Source organism: Borostomias antarcticus (assembly GCF_949987555.1).
Source record: "Borostomias antarcticus genome assembly, chromosome: 12".
Classification (NCBI taxonomy): Eukaryota; Metazoa; Chordata; class Actinopteri; order Stomiiformes; family Stomiidae; genus Borostomias; species Borostomias antarcticus.
In genome coordinates, this window is record NC_140245.1 from 24,699,763 (window position 1) to 24,710,219 (window position 10,457).

The 10,457-nt window shown below is 49.4% G+C and overlaps 1 protein-coding gene across 1 annotated transcript in view; it reads right to left on the reverse strand.

Annotated features, from left to right (window-relative positions):
* The window catches only part of unc80 (unc-80 homolog (C. elegans)), a gene marked incomplete at both ends in the record, with an annotated part of 60,226 nt that extends 51,732 nt beyond the window's left edge, over positions 1 to 8,494 (reverse strand). Inside the window, 10 exons of the mRNA XM_084446538.1 lie at positions 79 to 222; positions 647 to 863; positions 1,138 to 1,272; positions 1,681 to 1,954; positions 5,148 to 5,290; positions 5,963 to 6,027; positions 6,144 to 6,267; positions 6,691 to 7,034; positions 7,309 to 7,465; positions 8,399 to 8,494. Of these exons, the coding sequence (XP_084302664.1) occupies positions 79 to 222; positions 647 to 863; positions 1,138 to 1,272; positions 1,681 to 1,954; positions 5,148 to 5,290; positions 5,963 to 6,027; positions 6,144 to 6,267; positions 6,691 to 7,034; positions 7,309 to 7,465; positions 8,399 to 8,494 (1,699 nt within the window). The remainder of the gene's footprint in view (positions 1 to 78; positions 223 to 646; positions 864 to 1,137; positions 1,273 to 1,680; positions 1,955 to 5,147; positions 5,291 to 5,962; positions 6,028 to 6,143; positions 6,268 to 6,690; positions 7,035 to 7,308; positions 7,466 to 8,398) is intronic.
* Positions 8,495 to 10,457: the final 1,963 nt, after the last annotated feature.

Genomic DNA, 10,457 nt, shown 5'->3' on the forward strand with positions numbered 1-10,457 from the left:
TTTTCTCGGCTTGGTTTCTTTACTCATGCACCTCCGCTCTACTGGTATTCTATCAGGCTCTTCCATATGAGCTCTTACCCCCCTCTTTCACTGTGTTGTCGCTGTGGCTGTTGGAGTGGTCCGGCATGTCTCGCAGCAGGGAGTGATGGGAGTGCGAGTGTTTGGCGCTCAGGCTGTCTGCGTCCGCGGCCGTGTCACTGCTCCCCCTCCTGGTGAACTTGCCTGTAACACAGCCAGGACATCCTTGAGGTTGAGACATTGGCTGATAATAAAATGAAAAGCAACAGACAATTTGATAGTGAGTGATATATAGGATGCTTAATGCAAATACACAGAATTTCCTCTAGAGGTCCTCGTGAGAAAACTTGAAGTAGCAGGGCTAAACATACAAGGGCTACATAGATACTAACTAACTAACTAACTAACTAACTAACTAGGCATAACTAACTAGGCATAACTAACTAACTAACTAACTAAGAATCAGAGGGAAGAGCTAGCTAGTTAGTTAGCAAGTTAGCTAGTTGGTTAGCTAGTTAGTTGGTTGTTAGCTAGCTAGTTGGTTAGTTAGTCCTCTTAGCTAACTAACGAGCTAGCTAACCAATTAATTAACTACATAACTTGCTAACTAACCAACTAGCTAACAAACCCATGATGGTGGCCTGCCAGCCGCCACGCTCCAGCGCACGGCGGTCGTCGCCCAGGCCGGAGAAGCTTCCGAAGGAGAAGGCGCTACGTGTAGGCGACACGTCCAGGTGGTCGTCGTGGAGCAGGAAGGGCACTCCCATACGCCGCTGACGCCGCTTCCCCGTGTGGTGGAACGGGATGGAGCCCTTCCTCTCGCGGTCCTCCTTCCGATTCTTAAACTGAGAGAAGAGTGGGGAAGGGGAGGTAGAGAGAGACAGAGAGACAGAGAGACAGATGTCCCTTTTACAACAGACGTCAAAATAATTCCTCTGACCAACCAACAGAGATGAGAGTCAGGTGAGGATGGGTGTGCAGGTCTGTTCCCAGATAGCAAGCGGATCTGGGCCATATATGGGCCGGAACTAAGCCACAAGGGCCAGATCTGGCCTGTATATGGCCCAGATCCGCTTGCTATCTGGGTTGTTTCATCTTCACGGTGGTGGTCCCCCTGACCTTTTTGAAGATGTTCATGCCCAGGTCAGCGGAGAGGTCTGGGACGGCTTGTCTGCGCAGGTTGGTGAGAGACACCTTAGCGAAGGTCTCCGGGCTCAGGGACTTGCCCTCCTCGTTGCACTTCAGGCTCATGTCCTTTACAATGTAAACACACAGGAGAGACACGGGAGAGAGATTCATTTCAATGTATCTCTTCACTTTAGCTCTTAACTAGCTCATTTTGCACTTGCGGGCTACTGCACTTTAATTTATTTTTTAATGTATATCTCCAATATTTTATTAAATTGGCATTTTTACACTATTTTATTTGATTTCTCATGTTTATCTCTTATTGTGTTTTATCTTTCATCTTATTTTCCTGCTTTTTCTTTATTTCACTGTATGTTTATTTTTTAAATAATAATAATAATCATGATCATAATATTACTAATATTAGTAATAATATTTTTAAAAGACACACAAAGACAATATTTCTGCTATAAAGATACACAGAGAATGTAAATGATGAATGAATGAATTCCCGATAACGGCCTCGTACAGTACCTGCGTCTTGTGGGTGTTGACCAGGGAGGGGGCGGCGGCCACCATGGAGCTGCTGCGCGGCCGCGGCAGGGGCGTGAGCAGGGGCTCCAGCGGGCGCTCCGGCCTCTCCTCCAGGATCTGCCGCAGGCGCTGCAGGTAGAACATCAGGGCCCAGTGGACGCCCTCCTCGGTCCAGTGGGGGTGCAGCAGGCAGCGCAGTACCGCCACGTCGAAGTAGGTGGCGTAGCGAGCGCGCTGGGCCAGGGACACGGGGACGCAGGAGGGAGCTGACGTCCTGAGGGGGGACAGGGTGAGACGGGAGGGAGGGGAGGTAGAGTTAAGGACGTACGACTTGCCGTCGGAACCCAGATAGCAAGCGGATCTGGGCCATATATGGGCCGGAACTAAGCCACAAGTGCCAGATCTGGCCTGTATATGGCCCTGATCCGCTTGCTATCTGGGTGGGAAGAAGTCAGCTGTCAAGGCGTTTAACAGGGTTGTCAACTGTCGCCGCTGACTATCATCAGTGATTCATGCGCAAGACAACAAGGGAAGCCATTTTGAAAATCCCATCAACTGAGCGACATTCCGGCCTTTCGTAATACCACACGCTCCGCGGTCTGGGCTCAGACGACGCAATCACAGTCTGTCCGCTCCTGATTGGACGGATAAATAATGCATCGCCAGGATGTGGCGAACCAGCTTGCGAGACCCCCCGCGGCTGCACGTGTTACCCAGGAGACGAGGAGGACGTGACCGTACGTGAGCCCACTATAAATAAGCCTGTGGCTCTCGTACGGTACCAGGGAAGGGAATGAAGGTCACTGGCTGGAAGCCTGCGGAGAAGACACCGGCTCCCACTGCAAGCTCTTTAAGAGAGGAGAGGAGAGATTGATCCTGAGCGGAGGACAGGGAGAGAGAAAAAGAGAGAGAGAGCGAGAGAGAGAGAGAGAGGCATTTAATCTGGACTTGAGTATTAAACCAGAGACGGTCAATACCTACATGAATCAATGGGAGAGGACAGGATGGGGAGAGAGGGAGCTGGATCGTGTTTCACCGGCTAGCCACCACACTCTCCCTCCCTCCCTCCCTCCCTCCCTCCCTATCTCCCTCTCTCCCTCACTATCTCCCTATCTCCCTCTCTCCCTCCCTCACTCCCTCCCTCTCTCCCTCCCTCCCTCCCTCCCTCCTTCCCTCCCTCCCTCCCTCTCTCCCTCCCTCCCTCCCTCCCTCCCTCTCTCCCTCCCTCCCTCCCTCCCTCCCTCCCTCCCTCCCTCCCTCCGTCCCTATCTCCCTCTCTCCCTCCCTCTCTCCCTCCCTATCTCCCTCTCTCCCTCCCTCACTCCCTCCCTCCCTCCCTCCCTCTCTCTCTCCCTCCCTCCCTCCCTCCCTCACTCCCTCTCTCCCTCCCTCCCCTCCCTCCTTCAGAAAGGCCAGGCGAGTGTTGTGTCAGGTTGCCTTAGAAACCGCGTGACGACACCTGGCCCCCGAGAGGAGCCCCCCCCCCACCCCCGACTCCGTATGGAGCTGCGGCATGGGGTTGCCTTGGAAACTGCATCAGCATCGCAGCGGCGGGGCCACTCACACACACACACACACACACACACACACACACACGTCATGTCAGCTGCATTAATCAGCGGGGGCCTGATGGCAGGGCCGCCTCCTGGAGGTGCTGTGTCAGTCAGGGAGGGGGGAGGGGGGGGGGGCCTCGATGCAGCAAAGCCCGACTTAAAAAAAAAAAAAGAGAAAGAAAACGGTATCATCGCGCAGGTGCAAAAACCCAGAGCCCAGATAAACTGCGGAGCGATGACACAGCTCAGCTCCTCGCCCAAACTACAGACGAGACTCTGCCTGCCAACTAAGAGGCTGAGAGGAATACATATACAACGCAGAACTGAAGAGAAGAGAGCATAATGCCGCAGTTCGTCATCAAGCTCACGAGCCCCCCCCCCCCAACCCTCCAACCCCCCCCCCCCCCCGGAGTGTTTACCATCCACATCTCCAATTCCCATGATCACACTGGGAAGCAGTTCATTTCCTTGTGCGCACACAAACACACACACACACACACACACATGCGGATAAATATCTTAGATGTGGCTGCGCGTTGTCTCCCAGTGGGCTCCATGTCTGCATACCCAAGTGGATATGACTATTTTAGAGTCCTTGCACTAGTTAGCACATTCAGCTGTGAGAAGTGAAACGTCTGTCCAGAGCCCAGAAGTAGCTTGACTAGGAGGAGGAGGAAGAAACAGGGCCCAGATAGGAAGCGGATCTGGGCCATATCTGGGCCGGAACTAAGCCACAAGTGCCAGATCTGGCCTGTATATGGCCCTGATCCGCTTGCTGTCTGTGGGGGGGGGGCTTATCTTGACTCATTAAGATGGAAGTCGTTATACGAGGCGAAGGGAGGCGAAGCGCTGGGCTTTGGTTGTCATGGGGAGCAGAGCTGAGCAGCCCACTGCCCTCCCCCATATCATCCCTCAACCAATCAATACATTCTGATTGTGATACTGATCCTGGCATCATCCTCGTCCAATCAATACGCTGCTTATGATTCGATGTGGGCGTGACTTGAGCACCCGCTGAACGTGCTTAATACATCAGTGCACCACACTGCTCACTTAAAAAAAAGCTAAATGGCGTATAGGCACCCAGATAGTAAGCGGATCTGGGCCATATACAGGCCAGATCTGGCCCTTGTGGCGTAGTTCCGGCCCATATATGGCCCAGATCCGCTTGCTATCTGGGCATCGTGAACAGGTGTTGTTGGGTCTCTCACTGGGTCCTGGGCTTATGGACTGTGTCAGAGGGCGGCGGGTCGGACTGGAGCCGGCGCCATGCCCCGCCCCTCTAGGCCCGGCCAGGCATGCCGTTGGCGGACCGGAGTTGGACCGACTGCCAACATGAGACATGCAGCTCGTCACTTCAGCGCAATTAGGCTGGTGAGACGGGGGGGATGTCACACAGGCCTGGGCAGGAAGAGGGAGAGCGGGCTGGACCGGGAGGCTGGGAGGTTAGGAGGCTAGGAGGTTAGGAGGTTAGGAGATTAGGAGGCTAGGAAGCTGGGAGATTAGGAGGCTGGGAGGTTAGGAGGTTAGGAGGCTAGGAAGCTGGGAGGTTAGGAGGCTAGGAAGCTGGGAGGTTAGGAGGTTTGGAGGCTGGGAGGTTAGGAGGCTGGGAGGTTAGGAGGTTGGGGAGGTTAGATCATTTAATTTATACAGATTGTATGTATGTATGTATGTATGTATGTATGTATGTATGTATGTATGTATGTATGTATGTATGTATGTATGTATGTATGTATGTATGTATATATTCTATATTACATACTGTATGTATATATATCTGTGTACTCTTCTGTGTATATTCTGTACTCTGATCTATTCTGTACATTCTCACAGCTGTAACGCCCCCATCCCCCCCGGGGATCATTAAAGTTTAATCTCGTCCTGACGAGGGTTGGGCAGATGGTCCCCACTCACTTCTTCTTGGAGACCCCTTTGATGAATGGGGGCTGTTGCGAAGGCCCGCCTTTCTCCACAGAGTTGCCGCGGCGACAGCTCTGCTCTCCAGCCCCGGGGGAGGAGGAGTCTGATTGGGCGGTCTCGCAGACCACCTGGAATCCCTGCAAACCGGAACGAACCGGATCAAAGCAGAGCAGATACGGAACCAGGATGTAGAACAGAATGACCCCATAACAGAACAGAAAACAAAACCCAGAAAAACAGAATAGAAGAGAAAAACACAGAGAATGTAGTGTTTATCCCATGCTTAGTGCCCTGTAAAATGTTCCTATAGCTAATACAATTAAACATTTTCCAGGAGCTTGCTTGATTGTCTCGTTGAGAGAGGTCAGGGGAGAATTTTAGGAGAATAGTTCTCCGATACTGGCTCAAATGGGTGAACAGTTTTTTTTCTTTCTTCCCTCTGCCTTTGTGTAAATATGTTATATAATAAATAAATGAATAAATAAATAAATAAATAAATGAATAAATAAATAAATAAATAAATAAATAAATAAATAAATAAATAAATAAATAAATAAATAAATAAATAAATAAATAAATAAATAAATAAATAAATAAATAAATAAATAAATAAATAAATAAATAAATAAATAAATAAATAAAGTTTGATTTGATTTGAGAACAGAACAGAACAGAACAGGAGGCCAGTCAAGAGTCCCACGGCCCCAGGGGTAGGTGGTGACCCTAGCTAACAGCATTAGCACGGCACTAATTAATATTATCAGGCCAGGGGGGGAGGAAGGACATCTAGGGGCAGCCTTAGCACTCACCATCGGGCCTGGGTTTCCTGATCCACACGGGCTGCACTGATTAGTGCCCGGGGAGTTCCTTTTCGCTGGAGACAAGGATGAGGGTTGATCATCTGCTTGTTATGCTCATTAAAGACTGCAGTGTGAGACAGCTAGAGACCAGATATTAGGGATGTCTCCTCTGGGCTCGGAGGTGTCTTACCTGTCACTATGTTTCTCACTGGCTTGATGAGGGCTGAGAAGGCGGGGACATCCGGTTGCCGGTGCTCCCACATTGGCTGCCATATGACAAGGCCACTAGCCAATCGGAAGGTCAGGTCAGACTCCTACAGAACACACATATAGTCCCAGTGTCACAGTCACATATACAGTATAGATCGCAGGCACTTTTCAGGAAGCTTTCCCAGACAGCAATCCGATCAGGTCCATATACTGTACAGTTTTGGGGGTTTTTGCGCTACCTTTTTGAACTCGCCCTTTACACTGTCCTGTCTTTGCACTGTCCTGTCTTTGCACTGTCCTGTCTTTGCACTGTCCTGTCTTGTCCCTGCACCCTGTCCGACGCTGTCTCAATGTCATGCACCATGTCTCAAAGCAAATTCCTAGTATGAAGCAAAAAACGGGTTCTGATTCTGAGAAAGACAGAAAACAGAGAGAGTAGAAGAAGAAGAAGAAGAAGAAGAAGAAGAAGAAGAAGAAGAAGAAGAAGAAGAAGAAGAAGAAGAAGAAGAAGCAGCAGCCCGGCGGACCTTGATGCGATGGATGAGCGGGGCGAACAGGAAGACGAAGAGCTCCACGGTGGCCATGCTCTTGTGGAACAGCTTGGCCCGGGCGTGCTCGTCGTCCTCCACGGAGCCGCAGCGCCGGGGGCCCGGGCCCAAGCCCAAGCCCGACCCGGAGCCCGACCCGGGGACCTGGTTGGGCGGGGAGCCCTGGTTCCCCAGGGGCTGGAGGAAGGCGCTGCTGCTGCTGCCCCCCGACCAGCCCTGACCCAGGCTGGGCTCGTGGTTGCACTCCTGGGCCGCCTCCAGAAGCATCCAGTGGAGGGTATGGAGCAGCTTGGTCTCGGCCACGCCCAGCTTGTCCTGGTGACCTGAGGAGGTTCAAAGGTCGTGGGGTATAGGGTTTGACCTTTGGTTGATGCCAGTGTTGTATTTAATCAGGTCAAAACTATGACGATGCATTAGTGTGTGTGTGTGTGTGTGTGTGTGTGCGTGTGTGTGTGCATTACTGCCTCTGTGTGTGTGAGTGTGTGTGTGCGTGTGTGTGCATGTGTGACCTGTGTGTGTGTGTGCATTACTGTACGCATGCCTCTGTGTGTGTGTGTGTGTGTGTGTGTGTGTGTGTGTGCGTGCGCGCTTCAGTACCGAGCTTGTTCCTGTTGGAGAGCAGGATGGCGGTGCAGTGCAGCACGTGGGGCAGCGCCGCCTGGACCAGCTCCCAGCGCGAGATACTCTGGATGGCCTCCGACAGCGAGGGAGACAGCCCGTGCAGCTTGTTCTCCACCAGCACCCGCTCAAAGGACTGGGGAATGAGCCAGAGTCCACTGAGACGGAATCTAAAGACTCATTGATACGATTCAATTGTCCAATATGGCCTCAACTCTCAAGCAAAAGCAGCGCCTTTCGTAGCGCCAACTCACTATTCACTCAACTTCATCTCCAGACTCAAAAAGATCTATGAGATCTATGAGAAACGCATTAGAAAGATGAGTTTCATTCCCTTTTGACCTAGATTCACTAAATGCGAAAGCGCTCCCCTGATTCGCAGGTGCGTTAAACGGGATGAGATTAGACAGGACGAGGAGTGAGCGATTATATTAGTCAAATCCCAGTTATGACATTATGACAGTGACTTACCACACAAGATGCCTCATACTGCTTCCCCAACTTCGGCCGTAGAAACGCGCTGTTAACATAATTACAAGATTTATAACGTTGACACCGCAAAGCCAACAACTATCATTTTAAACATGCTTCACTGAAATGTCCATTTGTAATTTAAATCGACAAGGTATTGAATGCACATAGGCTACACGTTAGGCATTTTACAACCACTGGATGATCATTGTCCAATCAATGGGCTGTTTTACAGGTGTGACATCACAGAAACTGCATCCAGTGAACAACTCAACACCAGGAAATCAACTCAACACCAGGAAATCAACTCAACACCAGGAAATCAATCACCTATTTTCCTCAATAACCACTATTCGTCATTGGATACAGCCTATACCCTTAAACCAAAATGAAGCTGCCGCAATAACTGGTTTAAACACGGGTGCTATGAGAGAGTCATAATAATAGTAATAGTAGCCTAATAATATACATAACATCTGACACAGAATATAATGTTTTTACTTTTTTCTTTTTTTTCGAGCAACTTGCCCTGATTGACAGATTATAATTCCCCTCTTGTGTTCGACAGCGGCAAACACCTGTTATCAATTCCCCACACCAACCTGGTCTGCCTCCAGAGGAAGGTCTGGATGGGGAACGGTATCCCCTTGCCGCACTCCTGGTCGCTGTCATCCAAGCTCTTCCTTTTCACCATCTTTGCCGACTTGTCGCAGACCAAGGTCCCTGGGTCTAGACAGCTGTCCCGTCCGGGTGGTGCGGCGTGCCGCTTCACGACATGATAATGTTCAGTTTAATGTGTAAAATGGCTGCAAGTGTCAGCGGCGGAGCTCCTGTCTCAGCACCACCCCTATGAACAGCGGCAGGGTGATTTATCAGCGGCGAACGGACGCTCTTAAAGACGCAGTAGCCCAGCGAGCAGATGTTCTCCTTGACAACATCCGTCTGTTTGGTGTGGGCATGAGAAGAGGGACACGGAAAACCGTTCAAACAAAAAGCCTAATCGGTTTACACAACATATGCAGCACAAACAGAGTGGGATATCTCCCTGCGTCGCTTTGAGATTAATCCCCATTTTAATTACAGCAACAGGTTGTTTAATTACCTTGAAATCCCAACGCACGCAGAATACATGTAGCCTAGATAGACTTAACTATGATTTACCATAAAGAGAAAATTAAAGTGTGAAATCGACATCTCAGTGTAGCCTACTAGGGCGTCAGATTAGATCAGGGTCAGATTACAAAACCATCAAATCAAACGTCACCTAAAACAAATAGTGGATTATGTCTAATAATGTGGAGTTTTTAAAAACCCCTCTCTCTCTCTCTCTCTCTCTCTGTCTCTCACACACACACACACACACACACACACACACACACACACACACACACACACACACACACACACACACACACACACACACACACATAATGATGTCTCCCAATAGCATGCATAATCTTTGCAATGCGGTGCCCTTTCACAAACACATTCATGCAACCACACTCACACAAACGTGGCCATGCGAGTCACGGTGAAGCTCCAGACATAGAGATATATATCACACGATATTTCTTTCATTTTTTTTTCTTCTTTTATTTCTTTTGTTATTATTCTGGAGCATTTGTCATCAGTATTAATCAAACACCGGAGAGTGTGCACATCTACATGGTCTCTTAAATACACTCACAGTACACAGGCAGGTTTGGAGAAAGCGGGTGTGGGGGGAGGGGGAGGGGTACATACTGTAGAAACACTGAAAGAGGGTAGCAACATCAGGGGGAGGGGAGGCGGGCATCACAACAGGTGACAGATCAAATAATTATGCTAAAACATTTCATTAAACAGACGTCCCTTTTCCTCCTTTCAAAACATCCCTTCGTTTTTTTTCCTTGTCCTATAAAGTAGGCTATTGTCGGATCCATCTGGGACAACCTCACAGTGTACCTAATAGCTGCTCATTTTAATGGAATGTTTACAAAGACAGTACAAAGCTCGAGACGTTCCACGTTGCGCGAGAGGTGTATGCGGGTCCTTTGCTCATTCAAGGCTCCTGTTCTACTGAATGGGGCTGAATGGCATATAGACCAGAAATAAAACCGAATGTCTATGCTTGGGAATAGCTCCCCAGATAGCAAGCGGATCTGGGCCATACACAGGCCAGATCTGGCCCTTTGTGGCTTAGTTCCGGCCCATATATGGCCCAGAATCATTACACATCCGCTTGCTATCTGGGTCTGCGATATCATAGGTCATCAAGGCTTTTTGCCATGCCAGCATAACAGCATAGTTTCAATCACAGAACTATTTAAACGTCATCCTCACGTCACAAAGCTAGAAAAGCAGCCCTGTGGGGGAAAACACGTTCTATTGGTAAGCTAGCATTTTAGCATGTTGAATTGAGTAACATCAATGGTTATCCACAGCATGTGCGAAGCCAGTGTAGCCACCAGAAATAGACACAACTGTTTTATCTGTGATGTAAGAAAAACAAGAAAAAAAGGACAGACAATATTTTGTTTGAAATCTCCACATAACAGTAGGGAATCATTCTAATTGAAACAAAATCGTATTCTTCTACTAGACCACAAGATCAACATTGCCAACTTGCTTATCACATTAGCCATCCCTTGCATTTAGTTACAGTATATCCCGTAGAT